Genomic DNA, 19,485 nt, shown 5'->3' on the forward strand with positions numbered 1-19,485 from the left:
TGATGAATATTGTTATTTATGAAAATAATTGACTTCCTCCGAATGATTTCATTGTTTATGAAAATAATTGAATTTTATTACTTTTGCAATGAATTTTATTAAAATTCCTGAAAATAATTGAATTTTGTCATTTTGCTATTCATTTATAAAGATAATTAAAATTCCGACGACAATTTTTGTTAGTTTTTTTGAAAATAGTTGAATATTGCAAAAATCAATCATTTTCATAAATATTCATCACAAGAATTCAATTATTTTCAAAATTAATAAAATTCTTCCCAAAAGAATTGTCAATTATTTTCATAAATAATTCATCACAAGAATTGTCATTATTATCAAAAATTTTTAAAAAAATTCTTGCCAATGTTTCAATTATCTTTATAAATATCAAAATTCAATTATATTCAGTAATTTTTATAAAATTCAATTATTTTCATAAGCAACAATATTCATCAGAAGAATTCGATTATTTTCAAAAGTAATCAAATTAAATTTTTTTAATTAAATTTAATCTGAAAATTCAATTGTACTTCGCCGCCTCGTCCTCTAGATCACACAGGTAGTACCGTGGTATTATACGTTCCGCCACAATAATTTCAAAGTTAAAAACTTTTAGCGCCTCCAACAGGTGGCGTCCTATTATCTAGCCCTCTGCTCGTCATTACGTTGTATTGTGCGTTCCTTGCAACATCGCGTCTCTCGTTGTTAAAAGAAAAATGAGTTCATCGTCAGGAGAAAATTCATCATCCGAGAGTGACCGTCGTCATCATAAGAAGAGGAAAAGGAGCTCATCGAAAAACATCGATCGAAAAATAAAGAAGGCGAAAAAAGAACTTAAGAAACTCAAGCGTGCTCGATCACGCACTCGCGCGAGTTCATCGTCATCAGCCAGTTCACGATCAGTGTCGCCTAAAACGGTAAGATCAAACAAGAGGCATAGCCCGAGAGGCAAATCTCCTCTCCCTTACAGGAAAAAAGACGGACACGACAAACGATCTCGAGACCGAGAGTCCAGATCGCCCGGAAGGCGAAGTAAAGAACGTACCCCGCGAGGGACGCCGTACTTCAGTCCCGGCAAGAAACAGCGAGAGGTTAGTCCTAGAGATAACCCAAGCACAGTTTCAGGAAGTCGCTCGCGATCCAGAAGTTTTTCCCGTTCTCGATCCATAACCCCATCAGGAAATTCGTCAAAAAATTCGCACCGTTCACATCAAAAAACAAATCAAGATGGCGGCGAAAACGTGGCCAAAAAAGACGCCAGTTCTCTGTCGGTAACAGCTGAAAACTCAATGCTAATGTTGTTAGGGGAGGGCGCGCCAGAGGACGCGCATCCCAGCGAACCGATACATAACACTGTTGCTGATCTGTGGATAAAAATATTACAATTTGGATTGCCGCCAGATGCCTCTAAAGCGCTAATAAAAAAATATCAGCTACCAGAAAACTGTTTGCTGATGGGAGCGCCTCAGCTGAACCAGGAAATAAAATCTGGTATGGGAGTGACAGCCTTAAAAAAGGATCAACACCAAGTGACAGCTCAAAACAAACTCGGTGCTGCGATTAGTGCCTTAGGTCAAGTATTAACAGTAGTGCTACAAATTAAAAAAGAATCTAAAGATCTTGACGCCGCTACATTGGTGAGCATATTTTCGACATTGTGTGACATCGGCAGAATATTGACCGATATCCAGCATGGCCTGTCGATGACGCGGAGGTCATTTATAGTGCCGACGTTTAGCATCTTGTTAAAACAAATAGCCGATGTAACGCCAGTGGACACTTATCTTTTTGGCGAAAACTTATCGGAGAAACTTAAGTCTGCGAAGGAAGTGGAGAAGTCCGCGAAAGACATCACCAAATCCAACCAAAGTTCAAGTAAAAGTTACGTGAACAACAAGGAGAAGTTTGCGGGGCCGCCAAAAAATAAGAGCAATTTAAACTACAAAACCCCCTCCTCCAAGAAGAACTATCCGAACACGAATTTGAGGAAGAGGGGGCAAGAATCGAGGACACCACGCAACCAGCCATATCGTCGTCAAAGGACCCAGTGGTAAGTTATAAAGCAGGTCGAATAAAATATTTTATTAGCGAATGGGAAAAGCTGACACTCGATCCCTCCATACTGAAATGCGTTCAGGGTTACAGTATACTTTTTGATAGCACTCCGACGCAGTTGTTTAAACCAACAGAACCTCAACTTTCCGTTGAAGAATGTGTCAGGATGGTAAAAGCCATTTCCCACATGCAAGAAATAGGTGCTGTTTTCCCATGCGACCCGTGCGAAGGTGAATTTTTATCTTCTTTTTTCTTAAGGCAAAAATCTAACGGCGATGACCGATTTATTTTAAACCTTAAGAAACTGAACAAATTCATCACAGCAACTCACTTTAAGATCGAGGACCTTAAAACAGCCTTGCGGCTAGTAAGTAGAAATTGTTTCATGTCGGTGATTGATATCAAAGATGCTTATCTTATGATACCAATAATAAAAGAACATAAAAAATTTCTCAGATTTCGTTTTCAGGGGGTCACTTACGAATTTAGTTGCTTACCTTTTGGGCTTTGTACAGCACCACTGGTTTTTACAAAACTATTAAAGCCGGTGGTACAAGTACTAAGAAACCAGGGCATTGTCTTAGTCATCTACTTGGATGATATACTAATCATCGCTGAGACTGAGAAGCAATGTGGGAAAAACGTCACGATAGTTCGATCTCTTCTTAACAAACTGGGGTTCGTTATAAGCGAGAAGAGTCAACTCAAACCTTCAAGAATATGCACGTTTTTAGGTTTCGTTATAGATAGTGAAGCATTTTGTGTTCGACTAACAGATAAAAAACGAGTATCAATAGATCAAAAAATTCAAATCTTTTTAGGTAAAAAGACCTGCAAAATAAAGGAGTTAGCTCAATTTCTCGGAACATTGGTGGCTGCCTGCCCGGGAATCAAATACGGGTGGCTCTACACCAAAAGGTTAGAACGCGAGAAATATTTAGCTTTAGGAAATTGCGGTAATAATTTTAATGCTACCATTTCCCTCCCTAACCTGATTCAACCTGATTTGCAGTGGTGGTCTCTTAACGTAAAAACATCAACCAACCCAATCAGAGAATCTAAATTTGCAATTGAAATTTTCACAGACGCTTCGCTAACAGGTTGGGGCACGTTCTGCGATGGAAAAGTGGCTAACGGTCTGTGGAGCAAAAAGGAGCAGGAACTCCATATTAACGCATTAGAATTGATGGCCGCGTTTCTAGGGTTAAAATGCTTCGCCAAAAATTATTCTGAGTGTGAAATCCTCCTTCGTATGGACAACACGACGTCCATTGCCTATGTAAATAGAATGGGTGGGATTAAATACCCTAAGTTAACCTATCTTGCCAGTGAAATCTGGAAGTGGTGCGAGAAAAGAGACATATGGGTCTACGCGTCTTATCTACCGTCAAAAGCCAACGTAGATGCAGATGAACAGTCACGTATCCTTCCTGAAGAAACGGAATGGGAACTGTCAGATAGGTCATTCAAAAAATTAGAAAGAGAATTAGGGCCATTTAATATAGATCTGTTTGCGTCTAGAGTCAATGCCAAATGTAGGAAGTATGTGTCCTGGAGACGAGATCCAGACTCCATACTTGTCGACGCTTTCACTATGGATTGGCGAGATCAGCTTTTCTATGCATTCCCTCCTTTCGCACTTATCTTGCGAACCCTTCAAAAAATAAAAATCGACCAAGCCGAAGGCGTGGTTGTGGTACCAAGGTGGCCTACCCAGCCTTGGTACCCATTATTCATGTCTTTAGTCGTATCAGAAATTATTACTTTCAAGCCAAGTAAAAAACTTCTTTCTTCCCCTCACAGAGATCTACATCCGCTTCACCACAGCCTTTCCCTGGTAGCAGCTCGCTTATCAGGGACGGTTTCAAAAGCAGAGGTGCGACAGAGGAGGCTGCAGAGATAATGGCGAAATCAATCACGGAGAAAACCATGAAGCAGTATGCAAAACCGATCCATCTATGGTGGGAACATTGTCGAGACAATCGCTGCAGCCCGTTTCATTGTTCGACGTCAGAATGCCTAAAGTATTTTACGAAAATTAACGAGAGCACAAAATCCTACAGTACTCTAAATGTACATAGAGCAGCTCTCTCACTTCTTATGGGCAATGAGCTTGGAAATAACGCAAGTATTAAAAGATTCTTCAAGGGTATTGCTGTCCTAAAGCCGCAGAAAGCAAAATATAATACCACCTGGGACCCGAAGCCGGTGCTGGATTACCTCTCATCTTTTTATCCTATTAACAATCTTACACTCGAAAAATTAACGAAAAAACTGGTTACAATACTTGCCTTGTGTACTGCACAAAGAATCCAAACTCTAACGCTGATTGAACTACAAGACATTAATCTGAGAACAGAGCCTATTACAATAAAAATCCCCGCACGAATAAAAACGACGAGGAGAAATGGCTACCAACCTTGTCTACAAATCCCGACCTTCACAGATAAACCTGAAATATGCGCCGCTACCACGCTTCGAGAATATATCCAAGTAACCAAGGCACTTAGACAAGGCAACCAGGAAAATGGAAAACTACTCATTACCGTCAATAAACCGCATCGACCTGCAACTGCTCAAACAGTCAGTCGCTGGATTAGGGACACTCTACAAGCCAGTGGTATAGATACGGAGACATACACCGCTTATAGCACTAGGCATGCGTCAACGTCAACCGCTGCCCGTCGAGGTGTAAACGTCGACTTAATTTGCAAAGCAGCTGGTTGGACAGCGAATTCTTCAACGTTTGCACGGTTTTATAACCGTCCCATTGTAAGTGAGGCTTCTTTCGCAGAAGCAGTCATTAGAAATTAAAAAAAAAAAAGAAAAAAAAAAAAAAAAAATCCTTTTATTTTATCACTATAATAATGTTTAAATAATCAAACGAACTGTTTCGTATTTATATATTTCGTATTCTTACAACATTGTTTCTAAAATATAATTAATAAAAATTATATGTTTAATTCAACAAAAACGCAAAACAGAAAAATCATTATTCACTTTAAAAATCTACCTGTGTGATCTAGAGGACGAGGCGGCGAAGTACAATTGAACGATTGAACGAACTTACCTAAAGTGAAGTTCAATCATAATTGTATAAGCCGCCTCGTCCTCTAGATCAAACCCACCACTCCCATAAACAAAAGTTGTTAATTTACCCGGTCATGATTTTTATTGCAACTGTTTTGCTAAACTTTCAAATGTAATGACGAGCAGAGGGCTAGATAATAGGACGCCACCTGTTGGAGGCGCTAAAAGTTTTTAACTTTGAAATTATTGTGGCGGAACGTATAATACCACGGTACTACCTGTGTGATCTAGAGGACGAGGCGGCTTATACAATTATGATTGAACTTCACTTTAGGTAAGTTCGTTCAATCGTTCAATTATTTTAAAAATTAATAAAATTCGAATTTTTTTAAGTTTTAAAATAGTTGAATTTTTGCGATGAATATTGTTATTTAAAAAAATAATGAATTTTGCAATGAATTTCATCAAAATTCTTGATTATAATTGAATTTTGGCGAAGAATTTTGATATTTATAAAGATAATAATTGAAATGTTGGCTAAATTTTTTTTTAGATTTTTTAAAAATAATTAAATTTCTCAGAAGAATTTCATTAATTTTGAAAATAATTGAATTCTTATAATGAATACTATTACTTATGAAAATAATTGAATTTTGCAATGAATTTTATCAAAATTCATGAATATAATTGAATTTCGACGAAGAATTTTGTTATTTATAAAAATAATTGAAATGACAAGAATTTTTGAAAATAATTGAATTTCTGTATGTCAAGAATTTTAATATTTATTAAGATAGTTGAATTCTTTCAAAGAAATTGCGTTCAAATTTTTAAAATTAAAACTAATTTCAACAGAATTGAAATTAAAATTTTTTAAGAAAATACTTTATTAAATGATTTACAAGTAATAACTTTATGGCATTTCTTCAATACAATTAAGTTATTGAAAATAAACTATTGCCAGAAATATAAATAAAATATTTAAAATTCCTTAATTTTGAATATTTTAAATAATACAGACAAAAAATTAGAAAATTTTGTAAAAGAAAGAAAGAAAGTCATTTTTATTTCCTACAAGATGATGTTTTTAAAAAATTTTAATTATGAATTTTACCTTTTTTTAATTTTTGTTAGTCTGACTGTCGACATTGCGCTAATTACATAATTCAGGAGTTAATAATTAATGGACAAAATTTCAAAATTTTCCTAAAGGAAAAAAATTATTTTTATTCCAATAAGTTATTTACAAACAAAGTACTTCGAAAGTTTTTTTTTTATGTTCAATGTTAGTTTGTTGTATAAAAAATAAATAAGGCAGTCATTAAGTACATACACCAACTCAGTTCAAATCTTTCTAAATAAAAATTAAATATTTCTTTTTAAGTTTATGCGTTGCACCTTATTAAATATACGTATAAATATTAAGTATAAAATCTCTTCTTTTTTTTAATAAATGAGAAAAAAAATTGCTTAACGTGTGAAAAAAACAATCGGAATGTACAACTGAAAAATACATACATATTTTCGACAAATAATTATTTCTTTTCCACACACACACTCACTCACATACGATTGATGATTCTAATATAATAATTAGAAAGAAATTTTTTGCTATATTCCAATCTTCATGTTCATTGAAGCTTCGGAGTGTCCTCGTCGTAAAATCTTTCTAGTAATGCCCGTGTTATGCTTCCTGGCACTTTTTGATGTTGTTGAATTAACTCGTCAAGTGCTGTCGAGACCTGTGAAATATAAATGTAAAAAAGGTATTTAATTTCAAAATTTTTAATTTTCCGAGTAAAAATCTAGACAATTACAATTTTTTTCAACTGTAAGATTCTTTTTGAATTTTTGAATTTTAACAGATGTGTTAACAATTTTTTTTAAAATAAATTTTAATAATTTACCTTCAACTGCAATTGCTCGGGCGTGAGACTCTCATCGTATGGAATTGGTTTTCCTACAAAAGTCTTGAGCTTCACCGGAAATCCCCCGTAAATTGGAACAAACGGAAACCTCGTGGCCGCATATAATCTCAACCAGAATCTTCGACCCCAACTGATGGTCCTAAACGCCTCTCTAATATTCCTCGTGAAGAAGGGAATAATGCACTAAAAAAACAAATCTTTTTTTAAAAAAAAACTTTTTTTTACATTTCTATAATAAAATATTCTCGCAAACAATCTAATAAACACAGGACTTGAACTAGGTCCGTAAATCCCGTATGGGTCCGTAAATTTGCCTGAAATCCGTAAAAGTCCGTTTTTTTTTTAAAAATAGGTCCATAAAGTCTGTAATTTAATTGAAAAAAGAAGGAAAATTTCATAAATTGTACGATATAATTTGGAGAATTTAAAAGAAATTACAAATGAATGCAGAAATTCATTTATTTTCAAAAGTAATAAAATTCTTCGCAGAAATTCAATTATGTTCAAAATTTTTTTTAAATTCTCGTCAAAATTTCAATTATCTTTAGAAATAATTAAATTTATCTCCGAAATTCAATTATTTTCGAAAATTTTGATAAGTAAAATTCTTGGCAAAATTCAATTATTTTCGAAAATTTTCCTTAATTCAATGATTTTCAATATCTACTAATTTAATAAAATTTTCCAAAAGAATTCAATTATTTAAAAAAAATTAATAAAATTTTACGCAAACCTTTAATTATTTGCATAAAATAATAGAAATTTCACAGAAATTCAATTATTTACAAATTTTTTTTATAAATTTCTTCGCAGTCATTCAATTATTCATAAATAACAAAATTTTTACAGGAATTCAATTATTTTCGTAAATAATAAAATTCTTTTTAGGAATTCAATTATTTTCAGAAATAATAAAACACATTGAAGAATTTCAATTATTTTTAATACCTACAATTTTTATCAAATGACTCGAAAAATGTAATTATTCATAAAAATTTTATTAAAATTCAAATTTTCTTCCGGATTTTTATAAAAATTTTTATTTCATTTTCTAGAATTTTTAACTGAAATTATACTCAAAACTTTAATTATTTCTCAAATTGTTTAGATATAATTGAATTATTTTTAATAAATGACACATTTTTCGATGGAATTCAATTATTTTCAAAAGAATTTTTATAAAATTTGTTTAATGAATTTAATTATTTAAACAAAATTTAATAATATTTTTTGATAAGAAATCAATTTCTTTGAATACAACTTTAACCGATTTATTCCTAGAAAGAATTATAATTTTCTTCGCAAGAATTCAATTATTTTCAAAACTTTTAATAAAATTCTTCGCTGAAATTCAATTATAAAAATTAATAAAATTATTCACAACAATAATTCATTTATTTTCTAAAAATAAAATTCTTTACGAGAATTCAATTATTTTCAAAATTTATTAAAATTCTTCGCAGATTTTTAAAAATTAATAAAATTCTTCGCAGGAATTTAATTATTTTTAAAGTTATTAAAGTTCATTGCAGAAATTCAATTATTTTCAAAGAACAATAAAATTTTTCGCAGAAATTCAATTATTTTTAAAAATTAATAAAATATTCTTAGGAATTAAATTATTTTCAAAAATTCTTAAAATTCTTAGCAGGAATTCAATTATTTAAAAACTTTTCATAAAATTCTTCACAAGAATTAAATTATTTACCTTAAGTAATTGAATTCTTTACAGAAATTGAATTATATTTTCAAAAAATAAATTCTTACACAAAATTCTTCGCAATAATTCAATTGTACTTCGCCGCCTCGTCCTCTAGATCACACAGGTAGTACCGTGGTATTATACGTTCCGCCACAATAATTTCAAAGTTAAAAACTTTTAGCGCCTCCAACAGGTGGCGTCCTATTATCTAGCCCTCTGCTCGTCATTACGTTGTATTGTGCGTTCCTTGCAACATCGCGTCTCTCGTTGTTAAAAGAAAAATGAGTTCATCGTCAGGAGAAAATTCATCATCCGAGAGTGACCGTCGTCATCATAAGAAGAGGAAAAGGAGCTCATCGAAAAACATCGATCGAAAAATAAAGAAGGCGAAAAAAGAACTTAAGAAACTCAAGCGTGCTCGATCACGCACTCGCGCGAGTTCATCGTCATCAGCCAGTTCACGATCAGTGTCGCCTAAAACGGTAAGATCAAACAAGAGGCATAGCCCGAGAGGCAAATCTCCTCTCCCTTACAGGAAAAAAGACGGACACGACAAACGATCTCGAGACCGAGAGTCCAGATCGCCCGGAAGGCGAAGTAAAGAACGTACCCCGCGAGGGACGCCGTACTTCAGTCCCGGCAAGAAACAGCGAGAGGTTAGTCCTAGAGATAACCCAAGCACAGTTTCAGGAAGTCGCTCGCGATCCAGAAGTTTTTCCCGTTCTCGATCCATAACCCCATCAGGAAATTCGTCAAAAAATTCGCACCGTTCACATCAAAAAACAAATCAAGATGGCGGCGAAAACGTGGCCAAAAAAGACGCCAGTTCTCTGTCGGTAACAGCTGAAAACTCAATGCTAATGTTGTTAGGGGAGGGCGCGCCAGAGGACGCGCATCCCAGCGAACCGATACATAACACTGTTGCTGATCTGTGGATAAAAATATTACAATTTGGATTGCCGCCAGATGCCTCTAAAGCGCTAATAAAAAAATATCAGCTACCAGAAAACTGTTTGCTGATGGGAGCGCCTCAGCTGAACCAGGAAATAAAATCTGGTATGGGAGTGACAGCCTTAAAAAAGGATCAACACCAAGTGACAGCTCAAAACAAACTCGGTGCTGCGATTAGTGCCTTAGGTCAAGTATTAACAGTAGTGCTACAAATTAAAAAAGAATCTAAAGATCTTGACGCCGCTACATTGGTGAGCATATTTTCGACATTGTGTGACATCGGCAGAATATTGACCGATATCCAGCATGGCCTGTCGATGACGCGGAGGTCATTTATAGTGCCGACGTTTAGCATCTTGTTAAAACAAATAGCCGATGTAACGCCAGTGGACACTTATCTTTTTGGCGAAAACTTATCGGAGAAACTTAAGTCTGCGAAGGAAGTGGAGAAGTCCGCGAAAGACATCACCAAATCCAACCAAAGTTCAAGTAAAAGTTACGTGAACAACAAGGAGAAGTTTGCGGGGCCGCCAAAAAATAAGAGCAATTTAAACTACAAAACCCCCTCCTCCAAGAAGAACTATCCGAACACGAATTTGAGGAAGAGGGGGCAAGAATCGAGGACACCACGCAACCAGCCATATCGTCGTCAAAGGACCCAGTGGTAAGTTATAAAGCAGGTCGAATAAAATATTTTATTAGCGAATGGGAAAAGCTGACACTCGATCCCTCCATACTGAAATGCGTTCAGGGTTACAGTATACTTTTTGATAGCACTCCGACGCAGTTGTTTAAACCAACAGAACCTCAACTTTCCGTTGAAGAATGTGTCAGGATGGTAAAAGCCATTTCCCACATGCAAGAAATAGGTGCTGTTTTCCCATGCGACCCGTGCGAAGGTGAATTTTTATCTTCTTTTTTCTTAAGGCAAAAATCTAACGGCGATGACCGATTTATTTTAAACCTTAAGAAACTGAACAAATTCATCACAGCAACTCACTTTAAGATCGAGGACCTTAAAACAGCCTTGCGGCTAGTAAGTAGAAATTGTTTCATGTCGGTGATTGATATCAAAGATGCTTATCTTATGATACCAATAATAAAAGAACATAAAAAATTTCTCAGATTTCGTTTTCAGGGGGTCACTTACGAATTTAGTTGCTTACCTTTTGGGCTTTGTACAGCACCACTGGTTTTTACAAAACTATTAAAGCCGGTGGTACAAGTACTAAGAAACCAGGGCATTGTCTTAGTCATCTACTTGGATGATATACTAATCATCGCTGAGACTGAGAAGCAATGTGGGAAAAACGTCACGATAGTTCGATCTCTTCTTAACAAACTGGGGTTCGTTATAAGCGAGAAGAGTCAACTCAAACCTTCAAGAATATGCACGTTTTTAGGTTTCGTTATAGATAGTGAAGCATTTTGTGTTCGACTAACAGATAAAAAACGAGTATCAATAGATCAAAAAATTCAAATCTTTTTAGGTAAAAAGACCTGCAAAATAAAGGAGTTAGCTCAATTTCTCGGAACATTGGTGGCTGCCTGCCCGGGAATCAAATACGGGTGGCTCTACACCAAAAGGTTAGAACGCGAGAAATATTTAGCTTTAGGAAATTGCGGTAATAATTTTAATGCTACCATTTCCCTCCCTAACCTGATTCAACCTGATTTGCAGTGGTGGTCTCTTAACGTAAAAACATCAACCAACCCAATCAGAGAATCTAAATTTGCAATTGAAATTTTCACAGACGCTTCGCTAACAGGTTGGGGCACGTTCTGCGATGGAAAAGTGGCTAACGGTCTGTGGAGCAAAAAGGAGCAGGAACTCCATATTAACGCATTAGAATTGATGGCCGCGTTTCTAGGGTTAAAATGCTTCGCCAAAAATTATTCTGAGTGTGAAATCCTCCTTCGTATGGACAACACGACGTCCATTGCCTATGTAAATAGAATGGGTGGGATTAAATACCCTAAGTTAACCTATCTTGCCAGTGAAATCTGGAAGTGGTGCGAGAAAAGAGACATATGGGTCTACGCGTCTTATCTACCGTCAAAAGCCAACGTAGATGCAGATGAACAGTCACGTATCCTTCCTGAAGAAACGGAATGGGAACTGTCAGATAGGTCATTCAAAAAATTAGAAAGAGAATTAGGGCCATTTAATATAGATCTGTTTGCGTCTAGAGTCAATGCCAAATGTAGGAAGTATGTGTCCTGGAGACGAGATCCAGACTCCATACTTGTCGACGCTTTCACTATGGATTGGCGAGATCAGCTTTTCTATGCATTCCCTCCTTTCGCACTTATCTTGCGAACCCTTCAAAAAATAAAAATCGACCAAGCCGAAGGCGTGGTTGTGGTACCAAGGTGGCCTACCCAGCCTTGGTACCCATTATTCATGTCTTTAGTCGTATCAGAAATTATTACTTTCAAGCCAAGTAAAAAACTTCTTTCTTCCCCTCACAGAGATCTACATCCGCTTCACCACAGCCTTTCCCTGGTAGCAGCTCGCTTATCAGGGACGGTTTCAAAAGCAGAGGTGCGACAGAGGAGGCTGCAGAGATAATGGCGAAATCAATCACGGAGAAAACCATGAAGCAGTATGCAAAACCGATCCATCTATGGTGGGAACATTGTCGAGACAATCGCTGCAGCCCGTTTCATTGTTCGACGTCAGAATGCCTAAAGTATTTTACGAAAATTAACGAGAGCACAAAATCCTACAGTACTCTAAATGTACATAGAGCAGCTCTCTCACTTCTTATGGGCAATGAGCTTGGAAATAACGCAAGTATTAAAAGATTCTTCAAGGGTATTGCTGTCCTAAAGCCGCAGAAAGCAAAATATAATACCACCTGGGACCCGAAGCCGGTGCTGGATTACCTCTCATCTTTTTATCCTATTAACAATCTTACACTCGAAAAATTAACGAAAAAACTGGTTACAATACTTGCCTTGTGTACTGCACAAAGAATCCAAACTCTAACGCTGATTGAACTACAAGACATTAATCTGAGAACAGAGCCTATTACAATAAAAATCCCCGCACGAATAAAAACGACGAGGAGAAATGGCTACCAACCTTGTCTACAAATCCCGACCTTCACAGATAAACCTGAAATATGCGCCGCTACCACGCTTCGAGAATATATCCAAGTAACCAAGGCACTTAGACAAGGCAACCAGGAAAATGGAAAACTACTCATTACCGTCAATAAACCGCATCGACCTGCAACTGCTCAAACAGTCAGTCGCTGGATTAGGGACACTCTACAAGCCAGTGGTATAGATACGGAGACATACACCGCTTATAGCACTAGGCATGCGTCAACGTCAACCGCTGCCCGTCGAGGTGTAAACGTCGACTTAATTTGCAAAGCAGCTGGTTGGACAGCGAATTCTTCAACGTTTGCACGGTTTTATAACCGTCCCATTGTAAGTGAGGCTTCTTTCGCAGAAGCAGTCATTAGAAATTAAAAAAAAAAAAGAAAAAAAAAAAAAAAAAAATCCTTTTATTTTATCACTATAATAATGTTTAAATAATCAAACGAACTGTTTCGTATTTATATATTTCGTATTCTTACAACATTGTTTCTAAAATATAATTAATAAAAATTATATGTTTAATTCAACAAAAACGCAAAACAGAAAAATCATTATTCACTTTAAAAATCTACCTGTGTGATCTAGAGGACGAGGCGGCGAAGTACAATTGAACGATTGAACGAACTTACCTAAAGTGAAGTTCAATCATAATTGTATAAGCCGCCTCGTCCTCTAGATCAAACCCACCACTCCCATAAACAAAAGTTGTTAATTTACCCGGTCATGATTTTTATTGCAACTGTTTTGCTAAACTTTCAAATGTAATGACGAGCAGAGGGCTAGATAATAGGACGCCACCTGTTGGAGGCGCTAAAAGTTTTTAACTTTGAAATTATTGTGGCGGAACGTATAATACCACGGTACTACCTGTGTGATCTAGAGGACGAGGCGGCTTATACAATTATGATTGAACTTCACTTTAGGTAAGTTCGTTCAATCGTTCAATTATTTTGATAAATAATAAAACTCATTGCAGAATGTGAATTTCTTTTAGTACATTTTTAATCAAATTCATCGAAAAATGTAAAGATTCTTAAAAAATTTATTAAAATTCGTCAAAAGAATTCAATTATTTAAAAATTTATTAAAAAAATTCTTTATGGGAATTCAATTTTCGGAAACATTTAATTATTCAATGAATTATTTATAATTTAATTCTCGTAAAATTTTCTAAGAAAATTTGATTTAAAAATGAATTTTAGTTAAAATTTGAGATAATAATAATTAAATATTAAAAGCATTATAGAGTGATTTTTTTTAGAAAGAATTGAATTTTGAAAAAGTTTTCATATTTTTAACTCACAATTCTGTGGAATTAATTTTTCTGAGAAAGTTTAATTGATTTTGTTTGAAATTATTTGAAGTTTTTATTTTCTAAAATATATTTAATTTCAAATAATTTACGATAATAATTGGTATTTTATAAAATTGAATTGTAAACAAATGAATTTGAAAATTCTTAAAGAACTTTTTCAAAAATTATTAAAAATAATGCATTTATCGAAGAATTTTAGTTATAAAAACAGGAAAAAATGATTAATTTTTTGAAAAGTTACAAATTATTGCAGAAATTAAATTATTATTATTTCAAGAGTAATAATATTCTTTGCAAAAATTAAATATTTTTAAAAAATAATAAAATTCTTCTCAGGGATTCAATTATTTTCACAAATAATAAATCTCATTGCAGAATTTCAATTATTTTTTAAAATTTTATTAAAATTCGACGAAAGAATTCAGTTATTTAAAAATTTGTTGATAAAATTCTTTATGGGAATTGAATTCTAAGAAACATTCAATTATTCAATAAATTATTTATTTTTGTATTTAAATCATTGAATTCTAGTAAAATTTTCTAATAAAAATTGATTTTCATTTCATAAAAATGAATTTCAGTTAAAATTTTAGATAATAATTGAATATTAAAAGCAATGTAGCGTGAATTTTTAGAATTAATTGAATTTTGAAATCAAGTTTTTCGAAAAAGTTTAATTGAATTTTTTTATATTATTTGAAGTTTATATTTTCTAAAATATATTTAATTGAAGAATTTACAAATTATTGAAATTTCGTAAAATTGAATATTGCAAACAAATAGATTTGAAAATTGTCAAAGAACTTTTTCGAAAATTATTAAAAATAATCGATTTAAAGAAGAATTTTAGTTAAAAATTGTTGAAAATAATAATTGAATTGATAATGATTTTATCACTCGGTCATCTTAAATTATTAGAAAATATGAAGAAATTGATCACTCCGAGTCGAAGACTCGGAGTTATCGATATCTTCATGTTTTATAGTTTAAAAAAATTTAATTTATAGTTTTAAGTAAAATGTTCCCTTATTTTACTTGGACTGGTTATATTTTTGTCAGTAATTGGTCCGTAATTTTTCATTTTTATTCCGTAAAGTCCATATTTTTAAAAATACTTTTCCTGGTTCGAGCCCTGTAAACAGAGAGACTTACCACTTTAGCTTCGAGAGCGACTTTAGCGAAGCCAAGTCGTTTTTTCCACATGAGTCGATAATAAGAGTCACCAAATTGCGCCTCGTAAACGCCACCAGGTGAAATTGCGAGCATATTTCCCTCCTTGAGAATTGATGAGCACGTTTGTACTGTGCCTGGAATGACTTTAAGAACATCGGATATAACTGACCAGCCAGGAACGTTGAAGAGAAAACGATCGGCAACAGTGTGAATTAATTTCGAATGGAATAGAAGCACCCTGGATAGGAAATAGTAAAGATCAGTGGGTATTGCACCATGATAATAGACAAACAATATTGGTTGATCCACGGGAATATTTTCGAGTCCAACAACCTCGTAGCCGTGCCATATCCAACCGTGAGCGTCCCAAAGTGCAGCGACAACTTTACTGCCCGCGTCTTTCCAATCAGCTTCATACGCCTGTCTCAATCTTTCCCTAGAAAAATAATTCAATAGAATGTAGCATTTAAACTAATTTCAATAGCAAAATAAATTTTATTTAATTATTTTTCAAATAATTGAATTCTTTTGTAAAATTTTATTAAAATAGCAGATATTGAAAATCATTGAATTGAGGAAAATTTTTGAAAATAATTGAAATTTTGCCAAGAATTTTATTAAAATTTTTGAAACTAATTTAATTTCGAAGAATTTAATTATTTCTAAAGATAATTGAAATAATGATCATTAAATAAAAAAAACCCCTTTAAAGACGTTTGAAAATAAAAAATCGCTATTTAAAAAAAAATTTCGTCCTCAAAGAGTTAAATATTCTTGAGCAGTAAATCAATTAACTCTACCATCAATTCCATCACAAGCACTTTTTCCATGAGAAGTTGCAAATAAATGCCATTCAATTAAAAAAAACATTAGTACAACAATATTAATAACTAAATTGATAAAGTTATTTTATTCGTACCATCAATTCCATCACAAGCACTTTTTCCATGAGAAGTTGCAAATAAATGCCATTCAATTTCAAAGAAACAAAAAACAATTGTACAAAATTGATAAAATTATTTTTATTCGTATATTTTTGTAAAATACAAACCTGTGTATTTTGTACACATAGAGTATCGATGCAGAAGCATACAGAAGTATCACAATCATTAATGGAAGTAAAAATGTAATAATAAGTGGCATCAAGAGCCAGGAAAGCCACAGTGTGAAGTCAACATCGATGTAATCAACTAAAAAAATTAATTTAAATAACATATAAATAGAAATCATCAAAAGAAATTCAATGTATATTCCCATCTATAAATGAAATTTTTAATTCTTCTAACTACAGTTACAAACTAAAAAATCTTATTTAATCAAAGTATAAAAAATACTTACCAATAATGTGTTCAATACTGTTCCAAAGATTCGATATGGAAAACATTTTTAAAAAAAGAAAATTTATATTATGTAAATACAAAAAATAATAAATATATAATATGTATATAACTTCAGACTTTCTTGAGAAAGAATACGTTGAATGACTCGCACATATTGCATATAAAGACAAAGACGAAGAACGAGTTTTTTTAGAAACAAAAACCCGTTAAACGTCAGTCAACAACGTAATTTGATTATTTTGTGTAACGATTTCGATTTCTTCCTATATTTATTTCTCACATTAAAACTGTGATATATTAAATTTTCATATACAATTCCCGTTTTTCTATTTAACAACATTCGTTGTTTCACTTATTGACTTCATTGTAAAGTCATCGCGAACAATTTTAAAAATGTTAATTTAATCGTGATTCGCATTTTCGACATTTTAATATATAATTTTTTTTCTTTTCTTTTACTACAGGGCCTGTATATTTATGATGCGACGAGACGTTTCTCACTAATTTTGAGGTTATGTACGTATTCGATAATCGACATTCGACTGATCAAGAAATCGAATTTAAATTTTTTGTCAAAAAAAAATTAACAATTACCTCTTGAATTACCTACAAAGTGTGTAGAATATTTTTTCTAAGATAATTGATAAAATAATAATAGGATAGAAATTTTAAAATTCCTGTGAAAGTGGCCGAACTTTTAATTAAAAGTATAAAAAATTCAGATTTTCAAAGATTTTAATTTAAAAAATTTACAAATAAATTCAATTATTATACCTAAAACTTTAACTATTATATTGAATAATTGAAATCTTTCGACGAATTTTAATAAAATTTTTTAAGAATAATTAGGTACATTTTTCGAGGAATTTGATTAAAATTATATTAAAAATAATTAAAATTCTGCAATAAGTTTTATTATATTTTTGAAAGTAATTGAATTTTTGCGAAGAATTTTTAATAAATTTTGAAAATAATTGAATTTCTCCATGCATATAGAATTTTAATAAATTTTGAAAATATAATTGAATTCCTGCGAAGAATTTTATTAATTTTTAAAAATAATTGAATTTCTGCTAAGAATTTTAATAAATTTTGAAAATAATTGAATTATTCATTATAAGAATTTTAATTTAAAAAAAAAGTAATTGAATTCCTTCATAGGATTTTATTATTTTTGGAAAATAAATGAATTGCTGTGAATAATTTTATTAATTTTTGCAAATAATTGAATTTCTGCGAAGAATTTTATTAAAAGTTTTGAAAATAATTGAATTCTTGCGAAGAAAATTATAATTCTTTCTGGGAATAAATCAGATAAAATTGTATTCAAAGTAATTGATTTCTTATTAAAAAATATTCTAATTAATATTAAATTTTTTTTAAATAATTAAATTCATTTGAAAAATTTTATAAAAATTGCATTGAAAATAATTGAAATTCTACAATGTGTTTTAATATTTATGTTATTATTTTTCTATTTGTAGGACCCTAATTGAAATTGAAATTTTTTAATATTTATGAAAATAATTGAATCCCTGTAAAAATTTTAATATTTATGAATAATTGAATGATTGCGAAGAAATTTATTTTAGAAAAGAATTGAATATTCGTGTAGAACTTTGTCAAAATTATTTTTAAATAATTGAATTATTTTCTTTTGAAATTTTATTAAAATAATAGATATACAAATTATTGAACTAAGAAAAATTTTTGAAAATAATTGAAATTTTGCCATGAATTTTATTAAAATTTTTAAAAATAATTGAATGCTTGTGATGAATATTGTTATTTATGAAAATAATTGACTTCCTTCGAATGATTTTATTATTTATGAAAATAATTAAATTTCTGAAAATAATTTAAAAATTTATGAAAATATAATTGAATTACTGCGAAGAATTTAATGCCATATTTTAAAAAATTTGATTTTTTCGAAAAAATTTTATACAAATTCTATTTTAAATAATTGAATTCGTGCGAAATTTTTATTTTTTTTGGAAAATAATTCAATGTTCGTGTAGAATAATATTATCAAAATTATTGTTTAATAATTGAATTCTTTTGGGAGATTTTATTAAAATAGTAGAATAAATTGATTAAATTGAATTCTTGTGATGAATATTGTTATTTATGGAAATAATTGACTTCCAATTGACTTTAATGCCACATTTGGTTTTATCGGAAAAATTTATGCAAATTTTCTATTTTAAATAATTATTGAATTCGTGTGAAAATTTTACTTTTTTGGAAAATAATTGAATTTATAATAATTCGTGTAGAATATTATCAAAATTTTTGTTTAATAATTGAATTCTTTTGGAAAATGTTTAAAAAATAGTAGAATATTAAAAATCATTGAATTAAGAAAATTTTTTGAAAATAATTGAAATTTTGACATGAATTTTATTAAAATTCTTTAAAAAAATTGAATTTTGGCGAAGAATTTTGCTATATTCATTTATAAAGATAATTGAAATGTTGACAATTGTTTTTTAGGTTTTTTAAAAATAATTAAATTTCTGGGAAGAATTTTATTAATTTTGAAAACAATTGAATTCTTGTGATGAATACAATTATTTATGAAAATAATTGAATTTTATAAAAATTCTTGAATGTATGTAATTGAATTTTGGAGAAGAATTATTTTGCTATTCATTTATATAAAGATAATTGAAATGTTGAGGAGATTTCTTTTTTAATTTTTGAAAATAATTGAATTTCTGGAAAGAATTTTAATATTTATTAAACTAGTCGAATTGCTTTCAAAGAATTGCGTTAAAATTTTTAAAATTAAAATTAATTTCAATATACATAATAATTGAAATTAAAATTTTTCCAAAAAAATATAGGTACATACCTGTAAATTTGATTTTAGCGCCT

General features: G+C 31.5%; 3 protein-coding genes across 3 annotated transcripts; 2 read left to right on the top strand and 1 right to left on the bottom strand.

Moving 5' to 3' along the window:
- Positions 1 to 515: 515 nt before the first annotated feature.
- Positions 516 to 3,991, top strand: LOC122513039. Its single transcript, XM_043629271.1, has 2 exons — positions 516 to 2,050; positions 3,859 to 3,991. Coding segments are annotated over exons 1-2 (1,335 nt in total). The 5' UTR covers positions 516 to 716; the 3' UTR covers positions 3,860 to 3,991.
- A 2,287-nt stretch (positions 3,992 to 6,278) lies between these two features.
- On the bottom strand, positions 6,279 to 17,125 carry LOC122513041 (transmembrane protein 68). Its single transcript, XM_043629273.1, has 5 exons — positions 16,604 to 17,125; positions 16,317 to 16,455; positions 15,245 to 15,701; positions 6,993 to 7,196; positions 6,279 to 6,827 (listed from the first exon to the last, which is right to left on the bottom strand). The coding sequence occupies exons 1-5, from the start codon at positions 16,647 to 16,649 to the stop codon at positions 6,717 to 6,719; spliced, it is 957 nt and encodes a 318-aa protein (XP_043485208.1). The 5' UTR covers positions 16,650 to 17,125; the 3' UTR covers positions 6,279 to 6,716.
- On the top strand, positions 8,819 to 12,271 carry LOC122513040. The gene is made up of 2 exons (XM_043629272.1): positions 8,819 to 10,330; positions 12,139 to 12,271. Coding segments are annotated over exons 1-2 (1,335 nt in total). The 5' UTR covers positions 8,819 to 8,996; the 3' UTR covers positions 12,140 to 12,271.
- Positions 17,126 to 19,485: the final 2,360 nt, after the last annotated feature.

This window comes from Leptopilina heterotoma, unplaced genomic scaffold (genome assembly GCF_015476425.1).
Source record: "Leptopilina heterotoma isolate Lh14 unplaced genomic scaffold, ASM1547642v1 Lhet_131, whole genome shotgun sequence".
NCBI classification, from domain to species: Eukaryota; Metazoa; Arthropoda; class Insecta; order Hymenoptera; family Figitidae; genus Leptopilina; species Leptopilina heterotoma.

Coding starts and splice junctions, on each gene's coding strand:
- LOC122513039 (XM_043629271.1), top strand. CDS start 717: ATGAGTTCATCGTCAGGAGAAAATTCATCATCCGAGAGTGACCGTCGT.
- LOC122513041 (XM_043629273.1), bottom strand. CDS start 16,649: ATGTTTTCCATATCGAATCTTTGGAACAGTATTGAACACATTATTG. Junction 16,456..16,603: donor CAGTATTGAACACATTATTG/GTAAGTATTTTT, acceptor TAATTTTTTTAG/TTGATTACATCGATGTTGAC. Junction 7,197..15,244: donor TCGCTCTCGAAGCTAAAGTG/GTAAGTCTCTCT, acceptor TTGTTTTTTTAG/TGCATTATTCCCTTCTTCAC.
- LOC122513040 (XM_043629272.1), top strand. CDS start 8,997: ATGAGTTCATCGTCAGGAGAAAATTCATCATCCGAGAGTGACCGTCGT.